This window comes from Oncorhynchus kisutch, linkage group LG14 (genome assembly GCF_002021735.2).
Source record: "Oncorhynchus kisutch isolate 150728-3 linkage group LG14, Okis_V2, whole genome shotgun sequence".
In the NCBI taxonomy this organism is placed as follows: Eukaryota; Metazoa; Chordata; class Actinopteri; order Salmoniformes; family Salmonidae; genus Oncorhynchus; species Oncorhynchus kisutch.
Genome location: NC_034187.2, coordinates 74,913,780 through 74,940,827, shown reverse-complemented (window position 1 = coordinate 74,940,827; position 27,048 = coordinate 74,913,780). Strand labels below are relative to the sequence as shown.

Here is a 27,048-nt window from a genome sequence, read left to right as displayed (position 1 = left end):
AAGTCTCAGTCATGATGGCTTTTTCATTGTATGTCTGTATACTGCTGCCCCAGTCCTTCACTCCCCCTCCTCTCCTTCCATCGCTCCATCCTGCCTCAGCCGACGCCTCCCTGTCTAAGGGTGACATATGTTTGACATCATCCACCTCCCCTTGGAGCTCACACACACATACACACACACACACACACACACACACACACACACACACACACAGTCTCTTCCAGTGCCTGTGTTCTGGGTCAGCATCTGAAAAGGTTATTGGCTGCTCTACAATAAAGAGCGTCGGAACAGATTGTTGTTACAGTGGCCAAATACGTTGATTGACATGGAGCTGTTGTTCTCTGTTTAACGATAAATCAATTAACCTCCCTCTCCTATCACACAAACCCTATCCTGGTTATTAGCTACGAGCCCTCCTCCCTCTCCTATCACACACACCGTATCCTGGTTAGTAGCTACGAGCCCTCCTCCCTCTCCTATCACACACACCTTATCCTGGTTAGTAGTTACGAGCCCTCCTCCCTCTCCTATCACACACACCCTATCCTGGTTAGTAGGTACGAGCCCTCCTCCCTCTCCTATCGCAGTGATGGTTAGTAGCCATGAGCCCCCCTGCCTTTCCTATCACAGTCCTGGTTAGTAGCCATGAGCCCCCCTGCCTTTCCTATCACAGTCCTGGTTAGTAGCCATGAGCCCCCCTGCCTTTCCTATCACAGTCCTGGTTAGTAGCCATGAACCCCCCTGCCTTTCCTGTCACAGTCCTGGTTAGTATCCATGAGCCCCCCTGCCTTTCCTATCGCAGTCATGGTTAGTAGCCATGAGCCCCCCTGCTTTTCCTATCGCAGTCATGGTTAGTAGCCATGAGCCCCCCTGCCTTTCCTATCACAGTCCTGGTTAGTATCCATGAGCCCCCCTGCCTTTCCTATCGCAGTCATGGTTAGTAGCCATGAGCCCCCCTGCCTTTCCTATCACAGTCCTGGTTAGTAGCCCTACTAGTGTTGTTCTTTAGCGGTGCTGTCAATTTACATGGAGAAGAGGACATGTCACGCTTTAACAGGATTGACACACACACACACACACACACACACACACACACACACACACACACAGCAGAGCAGTGCCATCACAGCTAAAGGCGAAACAAATGCTATAGCTATGAAAAAGAAAACAGTTGAGACAAAGGGGGGGGGGGGGGGGGGGACAGAGGTAAAACGCTAGAAGGGGGGCTTGCTATTGTGTCATGTGCAGCAGGTGGAGGTAATTGATGATATTAACTGTCTGGTTCATTACCATTAGCTTTAATTTCTTCTCTAAACCACAGGAGAGGACGCACACTCAACATTTATTATTAGACAGGTAACAAGTCCATCTTTAATCTCTCTTGAACATATGCTCTCCACACACACACACACACACACACACACACACACACAGAGAATGTAACTGTATATGTATTTATGCCTCCTCTCCTCAGCATCCTCATTAAAAGCAGGGCTGCTCCTCAGACAGACTGTTAGATAGGAGCCAGAGAAGAAACAGACCAGAGGGAGTGGGGGATGGAAAGAGAGCATGAGAGAAAGAAATGGATAGAAAATAAATGTTACAAATATATATAAAGGGAAACATAGGGAGGAGAAACTAAAGGGAGAGAGAAAGAAAACCTGAGGGGGAAAAAAACTGAGACTATGACAAAGGTAGTGTTTGTGTGGTTATAATTGTAATTCAGGGCCATTCTCTGATCTAAGGGAACGTCATGCTCGGTCAGAGACGGGCCCAACCTTCCATCTGAAATCAACAAATGAGCTGTGTGGATGGGACAGGCCCTACTGTGTGTGCGTGGACAGGTATTGGAAAGGGCAGCTCTAGCAGGCCCTACTGTGTGTGCGTGGACAGGTATTGGAAAGGGCAGCTCTAGCAGGCCCTACTGTGTGTGCGTAGACAGGTATTGGAAAGGGCAGCTCTAGCAGGCCCTACTGTGTGTGCGTGGACAGGTATTGGAAAGGGCAGCTCTAGCAGGCCCTCCTGTGTGTGCGTGGACAGGTATTGGAAAGGGCAGCTCTAGCAGGCCCTACTGTGTGTGCGTGGACAGGTATTGGAAAGGGCAGCTCTAGCAGGCCCTACTGTGTGTGCGTAGACAGGTATTGGAAAGGGCAGCTCTAGCAGGCCCTACTGTGTGTGCGTGGACAGGTATTGGAAAGGGCAGCTCTAGCAGGCCCTACTGTGTGTGCGTGGAGAGGTATTGGAAAGGGCAGCTCTAGCAGGCCCTACTGTGTGTGCGTGGACAGGTATTGGAAAGGGCAGCTCTAGCAGGCCCTACTGTGTGTGCGTGGACAGGTATTGGAAAGGGCAGCTCTAGCAGGCCCTACTGTGTGTGCGTGGAGAGGTATTGGAAAGGGCAGCTCTAGCAGGCCCTACTGTGTGTGCGTGGACAGGTATTGGAAAGGGCAGCTCTAGCAGGCCCTACTGTGTGTGCGTGGACAGGTATTGGAAAGGGCAGCTCTAACAGGCCCTACTGTGTGTGCGTGGACAGGTATTGGAAAGGGCAGCTCTAACAGGCCCTACTGTGTGTGCGTGGACAGGTATTGGAAAGGGCAGCTCTAGCAGGCCCTACTGTGTGTGCGTGGACAGGTATTGGAAAGGGCAGCTCTAACAGGCCCTACTGTGTGTGCGTGGACAGGTATTGGAAAGGGCAGCTCTAGCAGGCCCTACTGTGTGTGCGTGGACAGGTATTGGAAAGGGCAGCTCTAGCAGGCCCTACTGTGTGTGCGTGGACAGGTATTGGAAAGGGCAGCTCTAGCAGGCCCTACTGTGTGTGCGTGGACAGGTATTGGAAAGGGCAGCTCTAGCAGGCCCTACTGTGTGTGCGTGGACAGGTATTGGAAAGGGCAGCTCTAGCAGGCCCTACTCCAGCATGATAAAATGGTATTACTGTTTTCCTTTAAATTGGCTCTGAGCATGTGTCTCGGTGTCTGTCTGTGTCCGTGTGTACTCCATGTACGTGTGTTTGTAGTCTGCATGTGTATGTGTGTGGGTAGGTGTGTAAGGGTAGGTGTGTGTGTGTGGATAGCTTTGTGTGTAGCGGGAACAGTGGTGTGGGGTGTAAATCTGTGTTGCTCTTTTAATGCCTCCATATTTCAGAGGCCTAGTGTGGGGATTTATGCCCCTCTGTCTCCCCACAGACAAATCAGCTGATCTAATACAGCTGCACTACAAACACACAGGACACAAGTACACACACACACACACACACACACACACACACACAGGACACACACGTTGCACGTACACAATGCACCAGAGGCAAATACAGCACACACACGTTTGATACAGTACTGGGTACACTAATCATATGACCGTGCATACATGAGCACATACAACTAACACACAGAAAATACACAGTCACACACTGCTTGACTTGAGGCCAGACACATCAGAGAGGGAAATAGATGGATCCTTTACAACCCTAATAACAGCAGCAGCAATAGCAGGGCAGTGGGATGGGGAATGTAGTTTTACAGTCTTATCCACTGAGGCAGTGTCAGGGATATGTAGTTTGTAAGCAGGGCTGGTTTGTCAGGGCTGGGAGAAGTGCATGCTGGGATAAGTAGCAGCAGCTGGTTGTGCCTAGGCTGCATTAAGAGCTCAACCAGTGGATGTAAATGAGAGTCTCTATCCCCTCCTCACTCTCTTGCTACCCCTGACAGGTCTGAGAATGAATGGTCTGACCCCCTCAGACCCCCCACCAACTATCCTCCTCTGTCTCTTTGCCCCCATCTCAAAAACACAGATTGCAAAATCAACAGTAAAATATCCAGCACACAGGTCCAGTTGGTGACCTGGTAAAGACATGGTCAGGTAAATCACAGTGAGACAGTGAAGGTGAATGGAAGTGACTCCCAACAGATCTAGGCTGGCTAACAAGTAGTGGACTCTACCTGATTCCGAGGTTCATGGTCTCTGCAGTCCCGATCATCCCAATCGCTAACAGCATGTTGTTACAGATCTTAGCTGCCTGTGAGACAAAAAAGCTGAATTATTCAAATATGTTTCTGTGCAAGTGACCAAGTGTACAATAGTGTTTGAGTATATGAAAATGGTACATTTGTATGCAAACTTGTAAGTACACTAGAGTGTGTTAGTTACCTGTCCTGTGCCGACCTGTCCGCAGTACACTACGTTAGCTCCCATACAGGTGAGGAGTTCCTGGGCTGCAGTGTACTCCTCCTCAACCCCTCCTACCATGAAAGTTAGCTTAGCCAAGCTGGCTGCTCCCACACCTACAACAGACAATACATGGTCACTACACACTAGTGTTGAACGATATACTGAAACGTCTGTACTCTTTAGATACTAGAACATGAAAAGCAGTCCAGTAGTGGAATTTATTTTTTACTTTCGGTACTTCTGTCTCACGGAGCATGTCTATCAGAGCAGCCGATGTCCACTTATAGCATGAGCGTGCCTGCTCCAATCATTCCACACAGACGTTAACACACTTGAAATTGCAACACGGCATATAGAAATGCTGAAACTGTTAATTACTGTTCGCAAAACAATGTTCATACAGACTAGAACACTTCACATTGAAAGATACTGGTAGCTTCCAGCTAACTTTCCTTGCTAGCTTACAGCTGAAGCTAACATCAAATCATTACCCGAGTACTTTGTGATAACATGCAGAACCATAAATCAAAATAGGCTGATTTCAAAGCTGATTGACAGCAAAACTTTCAGTCAGTCTCACACATCTCTCCCAAAGATGATTTAGTTCCTAAATGTGTGTGTGTGAATACTGGGCTCTGATTGGCCAGGTTGCCTTGAATGACGTCATTACAGATCAAATCAAATTCCATCGGTCGCATCACATATTTATCAGATGTTATTGGTCACATTCACATATTTATCAGATGTCATTACATATATTTATCAGATGTTATTGGACACATATTTATCAGATGTTATTGGACACAGACACATATTTATCAGAGGTTATTGCATACAGACACATATTTATCAGATGTTATTGCATACATACACATATTTATCAGATGTTATTGCATACATACACATATTTATCAGATGTTATTGCATACATACACATATTTATCAGATGTTATTGCATACATACACATATCTATCAGATGTTATTGCATACATACACATATTTATCAGATGTTATTGCATACAGACACATATTTATCAGATGTTATTGCATACAGACACATATTTATCAGATGTTATTGCATACAGACACATATTTATCAGATGTTATTGCATACATACACATATTTATCAGATGTTATTGCATACAGACACATATTTATCAGATGTTATTGCATACAGACACATATTTATCAGATGTTATTACATACACATATTTATCAGATGTTATTACATACACATATTTATCAGATGTTATTACATACACATATTTATCAGATGTTATTACATACACATATTTATCAGATGTTATTACATACACATATTTATCAGATGTTATTGCATACACATATTTATCAGATGTTATTACATACACATGGTAAGCAGATGTTATTACATACACATGGTAAGCAGATGTTATTACATACACATGGTAAGCAGATGTTATTACATACACATGGTAAGCAGATGTTATTGCGGGTGAATTCTTGTGTTCCTATCCTCAACAGTACAGTAACATCTAACACACACAAATCTAAAAAAGTTAAATAATGTCATTAAGAAATATAGAAATATTAGGATGAGCAATGTCGGAGACCGGAGTGTGGGTGTACACAGTACCAGTAAAACTTTTGGACACACCTACTCATTCAAGGGTTTTTCTTTATTTGTACCTTTTTCCACATTGTAGAATAATAGTGAAGACATCAAAATGATGAAATAACATGTATGCAATCATTAAGTAACCAAAAAAAGTGCTAAACTAATCTAAATATATTTGAGATTCTTCAAAATAGCCACCCTTTGCCTTGATGACAGCTTTGCACACTCCTGGCATTCTCTCAACCAGCTTCATGAGGTAGTCATGAATGCATTTCAATTAACAGGTGTGCCTTGTTAAAAGCAAATATGGAATTTCTTTCCTTCTTAATGCGTTTGAGCAATCTGTTGTGTTGTTACACGGTAGGGGTGGTAAACGACCAAGTCCATATTATGTCAAGAAGGTCAGTCAATTTGGAAAATTGAGAACTTTGAAAGTTTCTTCAAGTGCAGTCGCAAAAACCATCAAGCACTATGATGAATCTGTAATTAATGTTGATGTTTAGTCAGTCTTAGTTGTGCAATTTTACATGTAACCAAGATGTTTGTGCACTATTTCTCAAGTGAAAAAATGTGCATGAAAACAAGTCGTCTCTCGCTGAATGACAAATACTTAATTGAAGAATCCCTACTGTTCTAATTATTATTACTTTTATTTAACTAGGCAAGTCAGTTAAGAACAAAGTCTTACTTTCAATGATAGCCTAGGAACAGTGGGTTAACTGCCTTGTTCAGGGGCAGAACGACAGATTTTTACCTTGTCAGCTCAGGGATTTGATCTTGCAACCTTTCGGTTACTAGTCCAACGCTCTAACCACTAGGCTACCTGCCACCCCTAGTTGACCGATCGCCGACAAAGGGGTGTCCGAACTTGGGCTTGGCTCAGGAAATAATGTGCACATGAACAGCTATCTAGACACATTGCTAGATGGTTCACCAATGACAGCCTTATTTAATCCCAAAAACATCATGTCAGTCTCATGACATTGTTGCCAGAAAGCTCTCTCAGGACAAGTACGACTCCTCAATAGCAGTAAGATTATTTTGTTTGGTCTACGGAGCTCAGTGATAGTTAATTTGTAGAGACATCACAATCTTTTCTGCTCTGGGAAAGGGGTGTGTGTGTCTTGATAGGACAGGAGTGTTGAGAGCGGCACACCAGAGAGACGAGGGAGTCTTTAAAAGCCGATTGTCCCCATCATCCTGCACACGACCCCCATGGGCCTCCATCCTCCTTACGCCACCCCTTTCTCCTTCACACACAACTATACCCCAACACCAAAACCGACAGCTGCGCCTGAGGCTACACCCCTAGAAACACCCCCCTGGGGGTATCAGTGACAGCCGTGAGGGGTAATTAACTTTACACTTTATCATGTTCAATTAGGCCTCACACACACACACACACACACTCCCCCATCCCTCCCAGTGCCTGATGGCTTAAGGAGCGTTCCATGTTTTAGCAAGGACCTCTCCACCCCCCAACGGGTCCTGATGACACAGATAGATGACCAGAAACGTGCCAGATAGATTAACACAGAAATAAAACTGTTAAAAACAGAGGCGGAACCCTCGCTCCCAAATCTCATCTGCCACACCTCGGCCCCTTAATATACCACTGATTAACCCCTAAACATACGTCTGTGCACACGAACGCAGGCAGGCAGGCAAATTGTTGGTAGCTGTAAGTATTCAACGAGCACAACTCTTCCATACTGTAATCCTAGTGATTGGTAAACAAATGAAAAGCACCACCATCATCATGCTGTGCGTGGTAAGTGGACAGGACAGTGTCCCCTACACTGCATCTCACAACACCAAAGGAGCACTACACCAGGCGACACTGTTAGGAGTGTATCAACAGTCTTAGTAATGTGTGTGTGTGTGAAATCAGTCTTCAGGGTGCTGTGTAGCTCTAATGAAAGGCCTCTTGATGGTGAAGGCCTAATCATGTTGCTGTTAATAATTAAAGAGGAATTAGGAGGGAGAGAAAATAGATGAAACTACACAACCAGAAGAAGAGGACAGAGTGGAGGAGAGGAGGAGAGGACAGAGTGGAGGAGAGGACAGAGTGGAGGAGAGGACAGAGTGGAGGACAGGACAGAGTGGAGGACAGGAGAGATAGGGGGAAAATAGATGAAACTACACAACTAGAAGGAGAGTAGGAGAGTAGAGGACAGAGTGGGGGAGAGGACAGAGTGGGGGAGAGGACAGAGTGGGGGAGAGGACAGAGTGGGGGAGAGGACAGAGTGGGGGAGAGGACAGAGTGGGGGAGAGGAGAGGACAGAGAGGAGAGTGGAGGAGAGGAGAGGACAGAGTGGAGGAGAGGAGAGAGGAGGAAAGGAGAGAGTGGAGGAGAGGACAGAGTGGAGGACAGGAGAGAGAGGGGGAAAATAGATGAAACTACACAACTAGAAGGAGAGTAGGAGAGGAGAGGACAGAGTGGAGGAGAGGACAGAGTGGGGGAGAGGACAGAGTGGGGGAGAGGACAGAGAGGAGGAAAGGACAGAGTGGAGGAAAGGACAGAGTGGAGGAGAGGAGGAAAGGACAGAGTGGAGGAGAGGAGGAAAGGACAGAGTGGAGGAAAGGACAGCGTGGAGGAGAGGACAGAGTGGAGGAGAGGACAGAGTGGAGGAGAGGACAGAGTGGAGGAGAGGACAGAGTGGAGGAAAGGACAGAGTGGAGGAGAGGACAGAGTGGAGGAGAGGACAGAGTGGAGGAGAGGACAGAGTGGAGGAGAGGACAGAGTGGAGGAGAGGACAGAGTGGAGGAAAGGACAGAGTGGAGGAAAGGACAGAGTGGAGGAAAGGACAGAGTGGAGGAGAGGACAGAGTGGGGGAGAGGAGAGAAAATAGATGAAACTACACAACCAGAAGGAGAGGAGGAGAGGAGAGAGTGGAGGAGAGGACAGGAGAGAGAGGGGGGGGAATAGATGAAACTACACAACCAGAAGGAGAGGAGGAGAGGAGAGAGTGGAGGAGAGGACAGGAGAGAGAGGGGGGGGGGAATAGATGAAACTACACAACCAGAAGGAGAGGAGGAGAGGAGAGAGTGGAGGAGAGGACAGGAGAGAGAGGGGGGGGGGAATAGATGAAACTACACAACCAGAAGGAGAGGAGGAGAGGAGAGAGTGGAGGAGAGGACAGGAGAGAGAGGGGGGGGGAATAGATGAAACTACACAACCAGAAGGAGAGGAGGAGAGGAGAGAGTGGAGGAGAGGACAGGAGAGAGAGGGGGGGGGGGAATAGATGAAACTACACAACCAGAAGGAGAGGAGGAGAGGAGAGAGTGGAGGAGAGGACAGGAGAGAGAGGGGGGGGAATAGATGAAACTACACAACCAGAAGGAGAGGAGGAGAGGAGAGAGTGGAGGAGAGGACAGGAGAGAGAGGGGGGGGGGGGGGAATAGATGAAACTACACAACCAGAAGGAGAGGAGGAGAGGAGAGAGTGGAGGAGAGGACAGGAAAGGAGAGAGTGAAAATAGCAGAGGGGGAGAGGAGAGATGGTAGAGGAGAGGAGAGGAGAGGAGAGGAGAGGAGAGGAGAGGAGAGGAGAGGAGAGGAGAGGAGAGGAGAGGAGAGGAGAGGAGAGGAGAGGAGAGGAGAGGAGAGGAGAGGAGAGGAGAGGAGAGGAGAGGAGAGGAGAGGAGAGGAGAGGAGAGGAGAGAGAGAAAATAGCAGAGGGGAGAGGAGAGCTGGTAGAGAAGAGGAGAGTGGAGGAGAGGAGAGATGGTAGAGAAGAGTGGAGGAGAGGAGAGATGGTAGAGAAGAGGAGAGGAGAGGAGAGAGAGAAAATAGCAGAGGGGGAGAGGAGAGCTGGTAGAGAAGAGGAGAGTGGAGGAGAGGAGAGATGGTAGAGAAGAGGAGAGTGGAGGAGAGGAGAGATGGTGGAGGAGAGGAGAGATGGTAGAGAAGAGGAGAGTGGAGGAGAGGAGAGATGGTGGAGGAGAGGAGAGATGGTAGAGGAGAGGAGAGATGGTAGAGAAGAGGAGAGTGGAGGAGAGGAGAGCTGGTAGAGAAGAGGAGAGTGGGGAGAGGAGAGAGAGAAAATAGCAGAGGGGGAGAGGAGAGCTGGTAGAGAAGAGGAGAGTGGGGAGCAGAGGCTTAATGTGTTTAGGGGGCAGGAGCAGAGATGGGAGAGTGGGGGAGGGGGGGGGGGGGCTTTATGGAAAGAGTGACTGATGTACAGTCACTGAGTTGACCGTACTGTTCCCTGTATGCTGTTGTCCTTAGGGTAATGGTATGTATACATTACCCCAGCTATCCCACTCTTACTACCCTCTCTCGGACTGATAATTAGCCGTCTGTCTGTGCGCGCTGCAACAGTGACAGCCTGTCAGGCCACATAATGAACCCAGTCCATACCGCAGCAGCTGACTATGGTGCACAACACACGGTCAACTCACACACAGGTCTTACATAACACATTGAGAGAGAAGGCTCTATCTTCGAGAGAGACTGAGCAATCAAGAGAATAGAGATTTTCTGAATCCAATCACCATGCATACAACCATCAACAGTCACACTAATAAGGCCAATATAATGCTGACAGAACCAAAGCCAAGCCACATTGTAAACTTCCACTGGTTCATTAGACTGGGGACAGGATCACTAAAGAGAAGACTATTGATATCACAGTCAACATGCTGATCAATATACATCTCTACACATGGAGAGGGGGAGATAAAGAGAGCAGGAGAGAGAGGAGAGAGGGAAGAAATAGCAGAGGGAAGAGGAGATATGGCAGAGAAAGGAGAGAGAGGAGAGAGGGAAGAAATAGCAGAGGGGAGAGGAGATATGGCAGAGAAAGGAGAGTGGGGAGCAGAGGGAAAAACAGAGATGGAAGGAAAGAAAGAGAAATATGAGAACAAGAGATTGAGAGAGCGAGCAGCGGAATACTTTGTCCACTCCTTCCCTCCCTCCCTCCCCCTCTCAGATGAACTAATCACCCATAATAAGCTCCTCTGATCTGTAGTGGATTTCTAGAAGTAGTGACAGAGGGATGATGAACGGTGCAGGAAGAAGAACAACATCATTAGCATAACAGAGAAGGGGAGAGAGTGTGTCTTCTTGCAAATATGTGTGTGTGTGTGTGTGTGTAGGGGCGTCCCGTGGTCTGGTCAGTCCTGTCAGAGACGGATTAAACAGGAATCCTAATGAGGCTGTGGGGGCATTGGGAAACACATTGGGAACGTCACCATGCCCCGCCATGTCCTATCCATTTCACAGGAAAATGACACTCCTGCATTGTTATAAACGCAACGCATTGCCCCCCAGGGCTAGCTGACGTACATATATCCAGAGAGAGAAAGAGGGTGAGAAACAGAGAGAGGGATAAACTAAGGGGGAGAGAAAATGTATAGTAAGGTAGTGGGAGTGAGTGGCAAAGACAGAGACCAGGATAGCTGTGCCTCTGATCTCTGAGAAACAATTCCCTTGGGAAAGGGCAGACAAGAGTCCCTCTTATCATGTTCCAGGGACAAGTTATGGTGGGCCAACATAAAACCCAGTCGAAATAGACTGACCACAGTTCAACCACGGTGAGCTGGCACTGGTATTAATGACCGTTAGAGAGAGGGGCCAGCCAAAGCCACTCTTAGTCTAACATGGTGAGAGATAGATTTAGTGACTATGTGGGAGGCTGGGGACAAAGATATACCCTTTCCTTGTTTCCTCTCCTTCAAGGAGAGAAAGCATCTCAATACCCTAAAGAGGTTTCCTTTCCTTGTCTATGCTACGCTACGCTACGTCAAGGAAAGAGGGTGAGGTGGGGTGGGACGGGGAAAGGAGATCAGCGCAAACTCTGGTTTCTGTCGTGTTCTAACGAGACCTGAATTCATTTGCACTTTTTTAAATTACAGACAAATAATTAACTGAAGCGATTCATTATAGTCTTATAGCCTTTTAAATTGGAGCCCTTTTTGGAAGCGGTCGGTCTGTGTGTGTGTGTGTGTGTGTGTGTGTCTCTCTCCATCTGTTTTTGTATGTGTGTGTGTGTGTGTGTGTGTGTGTGTGTGTGTGTGTGTCTCTCTCTCCATCTGTTTTTGTATGTGTGCATCTTTGTGTAAATCTGTCTTGTGTCTAAGCATTATGGACAGGTGAAGATCCCAAACTTGGCCATGGTGGAGACATCAGCCGGGGCTTCTAAGGTAATATCCACAGGGTTACGAGGCTCGTGTAAAGCACTACGCACTTGAATTGATGGTAGGGTTAAAATAAACTACATTATGAAGGCTGTACAAAACACACACACACACCACAGTGGCTGTTCCCACGCTGTAGTAGTGAATGACGCATTTGAATGTGAGCCACACTGCAGCTCTTTTCCCTGGGGTTGAGAGTGGCTGGTTCCTAAAGGAACGCTCGTAACACTTTACCATCTTCATTACACCATTACAACCCTTCAATGACAGTATAATCTACCGTGTTGGTGTAGAATCCATTCACAGGTTAACTACAGTGCCTTGCTGATTCTACCGGAGTAAAAACACCTGCAAGGCAAAGTGCTGTAATTCAGGTCTTCGTAGATGCAGGAGTCAGGCAATACAAACAGCTATAGATGAAGAGGGAAGTTTACATACACCTCAGCCAAATACATTTCAACTCAGTTTTTCACAATTCCAGACATTTAATACTAGTAAAAGTTCCCCGTCTTAGGTCAGTTAGGATCACCACTTTATTTTAACAATGTGAAATGTCAGAACAATAATAATAAAAGAGAGAATGATTTATTTCAGCTTTAATTTATTTCATCACATTCTCAGTGGATCAGAAGTTTACATACACTCAATTAGTATTTGGTAGCATTGCCTTTAAATTGTTTAACTTGGGGCAAACATTTCAGGTAGTCTTCCACAAGCTTCCCACAATAAGTTGGGTGAATTTTGGCCCATTCCTCCTGACAGAGCTGGTGTAACTGAGTCAGGTTTGTAGGCCTCCTTGCTCACAAATGCTTTTTCAGTTCTGCAAACACATTTTCTATAGGATTGAGGTCAGGGCTTTGTGATGGCCACTCCAATACCTTGACTTTCTAGTCCTTAAGCCATTTTGCCACAACTGTGGAAGTATGCTTTGGGTCATTGTCCATTTGGAAGAACCATTTGCAACCAAGCTTTAACTTCCTGATTGGTCTTGAGATGTTGCTTCAATATAGCGACATTATTTTCCATCCTCATGATGCCATCTATTTTGTGAAGTACACCAGTCCCTCCTGCAGCAAAGCACCCCCACAACATGATGCTGCCACCCCTGTGCTTCACGGTTGGGATGGTGTTCTTCGGCTTGCAAGCCTCCCCCTTTTTCCTCCTAACATATTGATGGTTATTATGGCCAAACAGTTCTATTTTTGTTTCATTAGACTAGAAGACATTTCTCCAAAACGTATGATCTTTGTCCCCATGTGCAGCTGCAAAGCGCTTTTTTAAAGGCGGTTTTATGGCAGTGGCTTCTTCCTTGCTGAGTGGCCTTTCAGGTTGTCGATATTTTACTGTGGATATAGATACTTTTGTACCCGTTTCTTCCAGCGTCTTCACAAGATCCTTTGCTGTTGTTCTGGGATTGATTTGCACTTTTCGCCACAAAGTACGTTCATCTTTGAGACAGAACGTGTCTCCTTCCTGAGTGGTATGACGGCTGCGTGGTCCCATGGTGTTAATACTTGTGTAATATTGTTTGTACAGATGAATGTGATACCTTCAGGCGTTGGGAAATTGCTTCCAAGGATGAACCAGACTTGTCGAAGTCAACAAAAAAACGTATTGGCTGATTTCTTTAGATTTTCCCATGATGTCAAGCAAAGAGGCACTGAGTTGGAAGGTAGCCTTGAAATACATCCACAGGTACACCTCCAATTGACTCAAATGATGTCAATTAGCCAGAAGCTTCTAAAGCCATTACATTTTCTGGAATTTTCCAAGCTGTTTAAAGGCACAGTCAACTTAGTGTATGTAAACTTCTGACCCACGAATTGTGATAGTGTTAATAAGTTAAATGATCTGTCTGTAAACAATTGTTGGAAAAATGACTTGTGTCATGCACAAAGTAGATGTCCTAACCGACTTGCCAAAACAATAGTTTGTTAACAAGAAATTTGTGGAGTGGTTGAAAAACGAGTCTTAATGACTCCAACCGAAGTGTATGTAAACTTCCCACTTCAACTGTATATTCTTGGTTTTAATATCTTAATGGCAGCATTTTTCACTGAGTTAAAGGCCTAAACAATACGACACCATTTGTAACATTACAGTAACGTTCCTTCGTCCCCAACCCCCTGGGAAGACAGACTGTTTACAGGCCTTCAGTGCAGCCTCATGTAGTCCAGTGATATAATTAGACCCAATGGGAGATATTTTCTCAAACTAATTAAAAACCCAAACAAGAGCCATAAAAACTTGATGGATATCAAGTAAATAACTGAAATGGAGTTAGAAGAAGGACAGAGTGCTAACCAAAATCACACCACACACACACATAAAAAATCTGCACTTTCAACAGTTTATCTGCCCAAGTCACTAATGCCAGTCCTTCATTTTAAAAACAGTCTTTATCTGCTGTGCTAACGAGCTCAAGCCTGAGAACCACCCCACACTGACATGCACACACAGACAAACATCATGAAAACACCCCCGAGACTGTAGCAGACAGGGGTAAAGGGGGAAGAGAAAGTCAGAGAATGATGCTGAAAGACATGCAACAGACAATGTTTCTCTACGCTGTGTTTCTTCATTGACCAGTACCCTGACCATCATAATCCTTATCAGAGCCTGCTCCATTCCATGAGGGAGAGTGGTCAATGCAAGGAGACAGAAGAGAGCTCATTCCAGAATCAATCCTCCCTGTGGCCCAAAGCAGACCCATTGAGTCCCGCCCCCCACCCCACGCGCTCTTAAGATGAGTGACATTTGGGAGGGGTTTAGGAGAATTTGATGGACAGAGCCTTATAGTACAACTGGGACAAACACCAGCTGACAAATAGGCCTACACACCCACAGAGAAGGACATCACACAGCTCACGCACAGTGTTGAGAGGGACAGTCCCACAGCTGCTGTGGGTCTGCTTCCATCTGGACTCCAGGCTAGAACCCCACCCCCTTACTCCCCTCCGCTCACCCGTACCTCCATTTTCCCCCTCCCCTCATCCCTCTCTCGCCCCTTAACCAGCCTCCCCCTGGTCCCACTAGTGAAGGGCTCGTTATGCTAATCTAGTCAGTCCAGTGCTAGTTAAAGCATCTGCATACTAGGTTGGGTTTGCTCCTATCAGAACGCAGCTGGGCGAAGTGAACGTCTGTACCTCGCATACTCCCTCAAAAGACCTTCGCTTGAAAAAGAAGAAACAAGCGGCAATAGTACACTTTGTCCCTCTTGAGACACCGTAGTCAGTATAAGTATACACTTATTCAAAATAGAAATCTGTAATTAATTTAGAAGTTTTTGCTATGGAGGTCTTAGTCGCTCAATTTGACATCCAAGATGCTTGGTGCAGTATTTCTCAAGGGAAAATCTGTGCATGAAAACTAGTCGTCTCTCGTTGAATGGCAACAGTTCATTGAAAAATCCCAACTGTTGACAAATCACAGAGGAAGGGGGTGTAGACTTCAGCTACCAAACTTCAGCTTGCCTCAGGAAAATTGTTGCGTGCACAAAGAGCCCCAAAAACACATGCCGAAGACCAAAACAAAGAAAAACATAATATATGCAGTATATATTTAGTTAGTCATCACTGCACTGACAGCAGGCCCAGCCAGCTACCCACGGCTGTAAAACCTCCTAGGCCCATCTCTCTCTCAATCCCTACCCTAGAACCTTGGAACCTTAACATGCCTCCTTTTGGCCAATGGTTAGCTGTGGCAATTGGCTTGTGGCTTTTGGTGACTGCAGAATGCAATAGGCTACACGGTACAGTTCCCAGTGTTTTCCACAAGTACACAGAGTAGCCAGCCAAATAGAAAGAAAGTGGGGGTCCGGGGTTGTTCGCTCACCTGGGTTCAACATTTTGTTGCAGAAGGAGCTCTATTGGTGGCCTCTGATGCATTCTAATGTCTGGACTCCATCTGAAAGACTTCACCTCCCAGACTGGGAACATGTGTTGTAGTATTGTGTAGAACAGGTATTCCCACTGGGGTACACCAAATAAAAATCTGATTCACATTGAAGAAAAATTATTAAACACACACACACACAAAAGTTTGGGGTCACTTAAAAATGTGCTTGATATTGAAAAGCACTTTTTTGTCCATTAAAATAACATAAAATTGATCTGAAATACAGTGTAGACACAGTTATTGTTATAAATGACTATTATAGCTGGAAAAAGCAGATTTTTTTATGGAATATCTACATAGGCCATTATAAGCAGCCATCACGCTTGTGTTCCAATGGCACGTTGTGTTAGCTAATCCAAGTTTATCATTTTAAAAGGCTAATTGATCATTAGAAAACACTTTTGCAATTATGTTAGCACAGCTGAAAACTGTCACGCGGATTAAAGAAGCAATAAAACTGGCCTTTTTTTTAGACTAGTTGAGTATCTGGAGCATCAGCATTTGTGGGTTAGATTACAGGCTCAAAATGTCCAGAAACAAAGACCATTCTTCTGAATCTCATCAGTCTATTCTTGTTCTGAGAAATGAAGGCTATTCCATGCGAGAAATTGCCAAGAAACTGAAGATCTCGTACAACGCTGTGTACTACTCCCTTCACAGAATAGAGCAAACTGGCTCTAACCAGAATAGAAAGAGGAGTGGGAGGCCCCGGTGCACAATTGAGCAAGAGGACAAGTACATTAGAGTGTCTAGTTTGAGAAACACATGCCTCGCAAGTCCTCAACTGGCAGCTTCATTAAATAGTACCCGCAAAACACCAGTCTCAACGTCAACAGTGACGAGGCGACTCTGGGATGCTGGTCTCCTTGGCAGATTTCCTCTGACCAGTGTCTATGTTGTTGGAAATTTCTCCCAAGAATGAACCAGACTTGTGGAGGTCTACAAAAAAATGGATGCCCAAATTAATCTTTTCTTTTTGGCCAGTCTGAGATATGGGTTTTTCTTTGCAACTCTGCCTAGACGGCCAGCATCCCAGAGTCACCTCTTCACTGTTGACATTGAGACTAGTGTTTTGCGGGTACTATTTAATGAAGCTGCCAGTTGAGGACTTGTGAAGTGTCTGTTTCTCAAACTAGGTACTAGTGCCGGTACTCAGCTCCGTTGAGCTCCTGCCCAAGTCAAACACTGCTTCTTATCCCTTGAACAAATAGTCTACAGCTGTGTCTGTCCCAAGCTCACTGGCAGGGAAACTCAGAGGGCCCAGAATATTTTATACATGTTCGTGCTTCGGGGCTGGACCCAACTTAATAGTTGATACGATGTTTCAAGTGCATTGCAAACAGGCCATCAAGATTTAAAGGATATTTATTTTTAGCAAGATATTTTCTACCTGCAGCCCGCAATGTTTTTATTTGCTGGCTTTATGTAGTTGGCAATGGCAATAGAAGTTAATTGAAGATTTGTATAATTTTGATTTAGATTTTGATATAATTTTGATTAACCACATGACAATGATTGAGATATGAAGACTTGAAACTTTGGCGAAAATGTGCATATGAAAACCATAACTGGTACGCAGATCGATTGAAATGGTCAGATAAATTGGCATTCAACATGAGAAAGGTTGCAGACTCCTCGTGTAGCCTATTACCGGCAACTTCAGGAGAGTAATGGCAGAATCTGCGAAAGTCAGCAGGACCGAGAAGAGAATAGTTGGGTTAGGTTAAGTTCTGCTTATCTAGATCTCTGGCGCCCTCGAGGCATGTTTCTTAAGCTTAAAGCGTTAGACAAGCTCAGTGCTTATAGTTGATATACACATAGGGTGTGTCTATATACAGAAAAATACACATTTAAACATTTTGACCAATCGATTGGTGGAAAGAATAGACGACTTTTAGTCAACCAAGATTATTTTGGTTGGATACAGCCCTAGCCAGGACTCCCAGCGGTTGGCTATGTGAAACACGCAAAATAAATTAATATGCCAGAAAACAATAATTAGGCTTAGTCGACTTAATTAACGCAAATTCACTCCAACCAACCACAATGCACACAAATGGTAACGGGAGGCAGGACAACCAGCAGATAGCTTTTTCCTGTCATTGCTGGCATTGTGACTGACAGGTGCCTATCCTATCAATAGATTACTAGAAGATGCAGATCGTTCATTCTAGTAGAACCGAACACGTAGTAGCTGTAAAAGCTGAAACTAGATCCCCTACATCCTGGTCTTAACAAGATGGGGGGGGGGGGGGGAAGAGAACTGTCGGGGGAGGTTCTCTTCTGCACTGTTTGACCAACCCAGCAGATGTGTAGGAGGAGTTAAGATGGAGTGTCTCCTTGTTAATGTCCAAAGCGGAAGTCAAGTCACAGGCTCTATTTCCATTTACCCTGAAAACTGGAACATCGGTTGCTGGGGACTCGGCAGAGTCTAATTATAGCGGGAAAGGGCTCGACGACCTAGAGAATTTAAGCTTTTAAATGAAAAGTAGCTTAGTTAATTTGAAGTGGAAAAAGTAGCCTGCTGAAAATGAGTATTTAACCTGCTGAAACACAGCAAACGTGTGCAGTCTGAGAAACTGTATACAAACACATTAAGCTCCCACGGTCACACCAAACTTAACGCAGTGACGTCCCTTTAACACACACACACACACACACACACACACACACACACACACACACACACACACACACACACACACACACACACACACACACACACACACACACACTGTTGTTCTCAGTGTTGGGAAAACAATGAATGGCTTTTAAAGACTTAAAGTCGCCGTCCGTTAGCAATGTGGCTGCCCACTGCCGGAATACAAGACGCAGACGCTTGCATGCTGGGTAATTACCGCTAACGACCCCGCTGCTCGTTAGCTGCTGCTCCTATTTCTGCTATCATCGCCTTGCCAACAGCCTGGGCTCGTGACGTCAGAGCCTGTTCTGTTGTGGGTCTAGTTTGAATGCGGACACTTAACAACACCAGACAGTGGTGAAAGTGTGTATTTTAGAGTGTGCTTGTTTGTGTACAATAAGTGACTATGTGCAGTGTGTGTGTGTGTGAAAGAGTATCTATGCCAGGACATAGCAGGCAGGGCTAAGCCAGACAACTGGTCAGTAAGAGAAAGACCGGCAGAGAGAGGGAAGGGAAAGAAAGATGTTTTTTGATTGTAGTTTTTTAACAAGTTTATTACTCCTCGTCTCAGACCCCAGGAGAAACTGCCAAACCCCTATTGACGCACTCGAGGTGGGAACCAAACACACACACACATTTAAAAAACACACTACCTCATTCACCACAGGATTAATTTTGAATAAAAAGAATATCTAAATTTAAAAAACAATAAAACCCCAAAAGCACAGGAAGTCTCTGTCTGTGAGGATGCTTGAGTGTCTGAAGTGACTGAAAATGTTAATGATCTTTGCATGAATCTGTGCGTGTGTTTGAGTGCTTAAAATAGCGTAGCTACCATATTATATATCCTAAGCATTAACTCAAACAGAAATAAGTGTGTTAGGGGTCAATGCATGTCACTGTGTGTGTGTGTGTGTGTGTGCATTGGCGACTTTTTAAGGAAGAAGATTCTGCTGGGACCACCAGTCAAAAATGCCTAAAGTTTGTGTGTGTTACTGTCGTTAGATCTGGATCTGATATCAAGAGATCACAAGAAACAGTAGGGACCGTCTCTAACAAACACAGACATACAACATACACCTTGTACTTGATTGATGAATTAAGGTCACTAACTGGTAAATAACTCCTCTCACCTGGTTGTCTAGGACTTGATTGAAAGGAAAAACCTGCAGACACTAGGCCTTCCATGGAATGAGTTTGACTCCCTGCTCCACATAAATACATATGGCTCCTTATTGGGGTAGAGTGCCACCTCCTGGACAAACGCAGTATGTCAAATCCCCTCCCCCACTATCGGTCAGAGAAGCCCTCACAACACAACACACACTGGGACGTCTGTAGTTTACCCTCCACCTCCTGACCTCTCCCTCAGTCTTCTCCTCCCCATGTTCAGCTTATCACCAATGGGCTACTTTCATCCTCAGCAAGGGGGTTAGAGGCCAGTTCTGTTAGGATCTGTGTATGAGATTTAGATAGTGGGCGGTCAAGTGCGTGTGTGTTTGTGTCTGAACTTAGAAGTGTGTTCGTGCTGTCAGGCGTCTGTGGGGCTCAGGCCAGAGGTAGCATGTAAATCATTGGCCATTCCAGAGCAGTAAACCAGGCTTTGCTAAGAGCCCAGAGAAGAAGTGAGTAAACACTGTGCTTTTTTTGTGTGGGTGTGTGTGTGTGTGTCTCTGTGTGTGTGTGTAACAGGCTTAGTTAAAAGCCCGGAGAGGAAGGGTCTTCATAGGTCTGCACTCACTAACTACAGCCTGTCTACACTGCAGACGCCAGCATGTAAACACACAGAGGGTGTGTGTGTGTGTGTGTGTGTGTGTGTGAGAGAGAGGGAGGGAGTGTTTTGTGTGAGGAATGTGTGTGAGAAAACGAGTGTTGCCAGACAAGCTTACGCCCACAGTGTAGGCTGTTGGGGATCGTCAAAAAGTGAATCTGCAGAAATGTGAATCAGTCGTATTTGTACGTGTGTGTGCCCCCCGGTTGGTCTGGCCGAGGTGAGAGGGAGTTTTACAGCTACTCGTCTCATCTCCCCTCTCACTCCCTGTGGGGCCAGTGTCTCTGGTCTTCATCTACATGAAAGGCACTGACAAGAGATACCCGCCATTATGGCTCCATCAACATCAAAAACCCTGACACGTTATTCTCCATTACGGCTCCATCAACATCAAAAACCCTGACACAGTATTCTCCATTACGGCTCCATCAACATCAAAATCCCCGACACGGTATTCTCCATTACGGCTCCATCAACATCAAAAACCCCGACACGGTATTCTCCATTACGGCTCCATCAACATCAAAAACCCCGACACGGTATTCTCCATTACGGCTCCATCAACATCAAAAACCCCGACACGGTATTCTCCATTACGGCTCCATCAACATCAAAAACCCCGACACGGTATTCTCCATTACGGCTCAATCAACATCAAAAACCCCGACACGGTATTCTCCATTACGGCTCCATCAACATCAAAAACCCCGACACGGTATTCTCCATTACGGCTCCATCAACATCAAAAACCCCGACACGGTATTCTCCATTACGGCTCCATCAACATCAAAAACCCCGACACGGTATTCTCCATTACGGCTCCATCAACATCAAAAACCCCGACACGGTATTCTCCATTACGGCTCAAGCCATTAAGGAGAACGCTGTCCTGTGCATCAGATTGATCACTTAAAACCTTAACCTTGCCTTTAAGACCCAGTGACTACAAAGGGTGGTCACTGTCTGGCTAGAATGGGGGGAGGAAGTACAGCGCGGAACACACATCTGAATTCAACTACCAACCCTGTATTGTACCTGCTCAGGTAAGAGTCATATTCATTATTGCACACCGTAGAGAAAAGTTTGAAGGAAAAAAAACGAGCGTGTCTTATTGGACAAGTTCAGATCGTTTTTACCAGTTCCGGCCCGTTTGCCTGTTTCATTCCTAGGATATTGATTAGACAATGTTTACATCTAGCCTTAAATATGTTGCCATTTAACAGGATCAATTTCCACCAGCTGTTGATCTGTCGCCGGTGTACCGTCAGTGGCCTGTAGCCTACATACTGTTTCATTATATAGCACCAGAGTCTATAAATACAAGCACTATATCTATAGATACACATAGGTGTATCATGTGTTCCATGACATGGTTAGCATTGCTGCAAAAGCTCTACAGTTGATGTGTTTGTGTCCAAGCTGAAATGAAGACCAGAGAGAGAGGTGTGTGTGTATCATGTCTATCCAGAGACTGAACCACCAGTAGGCCAGAAACAGGAAAAGTAAAACCTTTCTTTGGACATGGCTAGTAGACAGTACGTGATCGCCATAGCAACAGAATGTTGAGATCCCAAACCCGTCCCTTACCTCCTGACACGGGAGCGTCCATGAACACGGCGCCCATCTTCTCGGCGGCGAGGGCCATTTCCTTGGAGACGGAGGGGTCGATGGTGGAGGAATCGATGAGCAGCGTTCCCTTCTTCACTTTCCTGAGAAAGAAGAACAGTGTTTTTGCCATCTGAGATCCTTGGGACGGCCCTACTCTAAACTCTAACCTCTACCTTAACCTAACCATTTTAACATTTCGACTTCACCGGGGTAGGGACGTCTCCAGGATCCCAGATAGAACGGACGAGAAAAAAAAAGATTGGTTTACAACCCCCCGATTCCTTCCTCGGAGGTTTACAACCGCCCGATTCCTTCCGAGGAGGTTTACAACCGTCCGATTCCTTCCGATGAGGTTTACAACCCCCCGATTCCTTCCGATGAGGTTTACAACCCCCCGATTCCTTCCAATGAGGTTTACAACCCCCCGATTCCTTCCAATGAGGTTTACAACCCCCCGATTCCTTCCAATGAGGTTTACAACCCCCCGATTCCTTCCAATGAGGTTTACAACCCCCCGATTCCTTCCAATGAGGTTTACAACCCTCCGATTCCTTCCAATGAGGTTTACAACCCCCCGATTCCTTCCAATGAGGTTTACAACCCCCCGATTCCATCCAATGAGGTTTACAACCCCCCGATTCCATCCAATGAGGTTTACAACCCCCCGATTCCATCCAATGAGGTTTACAACCCCCCGAATCCTTCCAATGAGGTTTACAACCCCCCGATTCCTTCCAATGAGGTTTACAACCCCCCGATTCCTTCCAATGAGGTTTACAACCCCCCCGATTCCTTCCAATGAGGTTTACAACCCCCCGATTCCTTCCAATGAGGTTTACAACCCCCTGATTCCTTCCAATGAGGTTTACAACCCCCCGATTCCTTCCAATGAGGTTTACAACCCCCCGATTCCTTCCAATGAGGTTTACAACCCCCCGATTCCTTCCAATGAGGTTTACAACCGTCTGATTCCTTCCAATGAGGTTTACAACCGTCTGATTCCTTCCAATTTACAAACACCAGTTATAGGGGGACAGGCCAGTTATAGGGGGACAAGCCAGTTATAGGGGGACAAGCCAGTTTCTACATCTATAGTTCTGGGGAGGACGACCAGAGAGGGGGACCTGCTTACTTGAGGATGCCGTTGGGTCCAGTGTAGACCTCTATGACGTTGGGACTGGAGGGGAGCATGGTGATGATCCTGTCTGCTTTATCTGCAACCTCCGCTGGGGAGTCCAGGATCTGGACAGGGAGGAAACGGATGGGAAAGAAGGGGTGAGAAATCAAAAGAAAACACAATGACGTTGCATCCCTATTCTCCATATTCCTGAAGTGTGCACTTACACAGTCCCGTCATGTATTTAAAAGTGTTGGATTGGTTTAAGCATTGGCTGAAGGGGGTTTCCACTATTGTTAAGTCAACGATTGGAAGTGTTGGGACGCAGCCTGAGAAACCCACACTAGCAGATGTACTTCTACCATCCCCTCCAGACTCAGCAGATACACAGCTAACGTGTAGGGTACACGTATCAGTAATGTGGCCTATGCTCGTCTCCCTGCTGACCTACTACTGTGATGGAGAGCAATGCAGTAAGTCAGAGAAAACACACAAGGCCGACAAACAACTAACAGCTGCGGGTGGGCGTCCTATTTTTGATTCATTTCTGGGCATTTCAACATGTAGACCTCTAGAAGGTGACCTACTGTGCATGGTCAGTATTCATTATGGTGCGTCTTGTCTACTGCTATGATCACTGCAACAATTCAGTGGTAATGTAGAGAAACACAGTAAGCAGGTGACGTAAGTAGCTACTAGCTAGGTGTTACCTGTGCCCCCTCGTCTTGTAGCTCCTTGCAGGACTCAGGGAAGACGTCGGTGGCAATGACAGGGTATCCATGCCTCAGCAGGTTCTTGGCCATGGGACTGCCCATGTTCCCCAGCCCAATGAACCCCACTGGAGTCTTCGAGGCCATCGACCTGCTACACACTGGAGAGCACACACAGGGTTGACAGTCAATACAATGGCATAGTATAGAAAATTGTAGAAACAAAGTAAACTATGGTTAAGTTAATACATTCCTACTTAAAATGGAGGATTCCCCCTTTTTTTAATGTTATATCATTGTGTACATCTCTAAATGATGTAATTTCATGTTCATCTGAGTTCTTGGTTTTCACGTTAGACAGAAATACAGCTGGTATGATGAGTTTTGCATCACATCATACAGGCTGTATTTCTGCAGCTTGAACTTAGAACACCTCAGATACACATAACATGGAATGACCCCAGCAATCGATAGAACAGCGACGTAGAGATGCACAAAAACAACATAACATTCAAAATTTGAGAATGTTTCCTTTAAGTAAACTGTCTATCATAGTTCCACACCCCCGTGTTTCCCATAGATTTGACTCCTTGCTGTGGCACAAGGAGGGGTCGGCAACAGGAGGCCTGCTGGCTAGAACCGGCCAGCATGTGATTTTTTTGGCCCAGCAAAAGTTAATAAAAAATATAAAAAAATCTTTAAAAAAAATAAATTATATATATATAGTTAGATTAACATTTTTTTGCAGATTTGAGATATATATATATATATATATATACAGTGAGGGAAAAAAGTATTTGATCCTCTGCTGATTTTGTACGTTTGCCCACTGACAAAGAAATGATCCGTCTATAACTTTAATGGTAGGTTTATTTGAACAGTGAGAGACAGAACAAAAACATCTAGAAAAACACAAGTCAAAAATGTTATGAATTGATTTGCATTTTAATGAGGGAAATAAGTTTTTGACCCCCTCTCAATCAGAAAGATTTATGGCCCCCATGTGTCTTTTATACAGGTAACGAGCTGAGATTAGGAGCATACTCTTAAAGGGAGTCCTCCTAAGCTCAGTTTGTTACCTGTATAAAATACACCTGTCCACAGAAGCAATCAATCAATCAGATTCCAAACTCTCCACCCTGGACAAGACCAAAGAGCTCTCCAGGTATGTCAGGGACAAGATTGTAGACCTACACAAGGCTGGAATGGGCTACAAGACCATCGCCACGCAGCTTGTTGAGAAGGTGTCAACAGTTGGTGCGATTATTCGCAAATGGAAGAAACACAAAATAACTGTCAATCTCCCTCAGCCTGGGGCTCCATGCAAGATCTAACCTTGTGGAGTTGCAATGAAAACAGTGAGGAATCAGCCCAGAACTACACGGGATGTCAATGATCTCAAGGCAGCTGGGACCATAGTCACCAAGAAAACAATTGATAACACACTACGCCGTGAAGGACTGAAATCCTGCAGCGCCCGTAAGGTTCACCTGCTCAAGAAAGCACATATACATGCCCATCTGAAGTTTGCCAATGAACATGTGAATGATTCAGAGGACAACTGGGTGAAAGTGTTGTGGTCAGATGAGACCAAAATGGAGCTCTTTGGCATCAACTCAACTTGCCGTGTTTGGAGGAGGAGAAATGCTGCCTATGACCCCAAGAACATCATCCCCACTGTCAAACATGGAGGTGGAAACATTATGCTTTGGGGGTGTTTTTCTGCTAAGGGGACAGGACAACTTCACCGCATCAAAGGGTCGATGGACGGGGCCATGTACCATCAAATCTTGGGAGAGAACCTCCTTCCCTCAGCCAAGGCATTGAAAATGGGTCGTGGATGGGTATTCCAGCATGAAAATGACCCAAAACACACGGCCAAGGCAACAAAGGATGGGCTCAAGAAGAAGCACATTAAGGTCGTGGAGTGACCTAGCCAGTCTCCAGACCTTAATCCCATAGAAAATCTGTGGAGGGAACTGAAGGTTTGAGTTGCCAAACGTCAGCCTCGAAACCTTAATGACTTGGAGAAGATCTGCAAAGAGGAGTGGGACAAAATCCCTCCTGAGATGTGTGCCAACCTGGTGGCCAACTACAAGAAACGTCTGACCTCTGTGATTGCCAACAAGGGTTTTGCCACCAAGTACTAAGTCATGTTTTGCAGAGGGGTCAAAACTTTTCCCTCAAACTTTTCCCTCATTCAAAAGCAAATAAATGTATAACATTTTTTTTACATGCTTTTTTCTGGATTTTGTTGTTGTTATTCTGTCTCTCACTGTTCAAATAAACCTACCATTAAAATTAGACTGAATTTCTTTGTCAGTGGGCAAACATACAAAATCCTCAGGGGATCAAATACCCCCCCCCCCCCCACTGTGTGTGTGTGTGTGTGTGTGTGTGTGTGTGTATATATACATATATATATATATGTATATATATATATATATATGTATATATACACACACACACACACACACACACACACACAGTGGGGGGGGGGGGGGTATTTGATCCCCTGAGGATTTTGTATGTTTGCCCACTGACAAAGAAATTCAGTCTAATTTTTGTATATATATATACACACACACATACTGCTCAAAAAAATCAAGGGAACACTTAAACAACACAATGTAACTCCAAGTCAATCACACGTCTGTGAAATCAAACTGTCCACTTAGGAAGCAACACTGATTGACAATACATTTCACATGCTGTTGTGCAAATGGAATAGACAACAGGTGGAAGTTATAGGCAATTAGCAAGACACCCCCAATAAAGGAGTGGTTCTGCAGGTGGGGACCACAGACCACTTCTCAGTTCCTATACTTCCTGGCTGATGTTTTGGTCACTTTTGAATGCTGGCGGTGCTTTCACTCTAGTGGTAGCATGAGACGGAGTCTACAACCCACACAAGTGGCTCAGGTAGTGCAGCTCATCCAGGATGGCACATCAATGCAAGCTGTGGCAAGAAGGTTTGCTGCGTCTGTCAGCGTAGTGTCCAGAGCATGGAGGCGCTACGAGGAGACAGGCCAGTACATCAGGAGACGTGGAGGAGGCCGTAGGAGGGCAACAACCCTTGCAGCAGGAGCGCTACCTCCGCCTTTGTGCAAGGAGGAGCAGGAGGAGCACTGCCAGAGCCCTGCAAAATGACCTCCAGCAGGCCACAAATGTGCATGTGTCTGCTCAAACGGTCAGAAACAGATTCCATGAGGGTGGTATGAGGGCCCGACTGTCCAGGAGTTGGCGGATGCTTTAGTCCAGGTCTGGGAGGAGATCCCTCAGGAGACCATCCGCCACCTCATCAGGAGCATGCCCAGGCGTTGTAGGGAGGTCATACAGGCACGTGGAGGCCACACACACTACTGAGCCTCATTTTGGCTTGTTTTATATTTCATTCATTC

General features: G+C 45.7%; 1 protein-coding gene across 1 annotated transcript in view; it reads right to left on the bottom strand.

Annotated features, from left to right (window-relative positions):
* Window positions 1-27,048, bottom strand: part of LOC109903335 (3-hydroxyisobutyrate dehydrogenase, mitochondrial) — a 35,847-nt gene that overhangs the window by 6,616 nt on the left and 2,183 nt on the right. The window contains exons 2-6 of the mRNA XM_020499970.2: window positions 23,648-23,808; window positions 22,953-23,062; window positions 21,800-21,921; window positions 4,144-4,277; window positions 3,936-4,012 (exon numbers count right to left, since the gene is read on the bottom strand). Coding sequence (XP_020355559.1) covers window positions 3,936-4,012; window positions 4,144-4,277; window positions 21,800-21,921; window positions 22,953-23,062; window positions 23,648-23,808 — 604 coding nt within the window. The remainder of the gene's footprint in view (window positions 1-3,935; window positions 4,013-4,143; window positions 4,278-21,799; window positions 21,922-22,952; window positions 23,063-23,647; window positions 23,809-27,048) is intronic.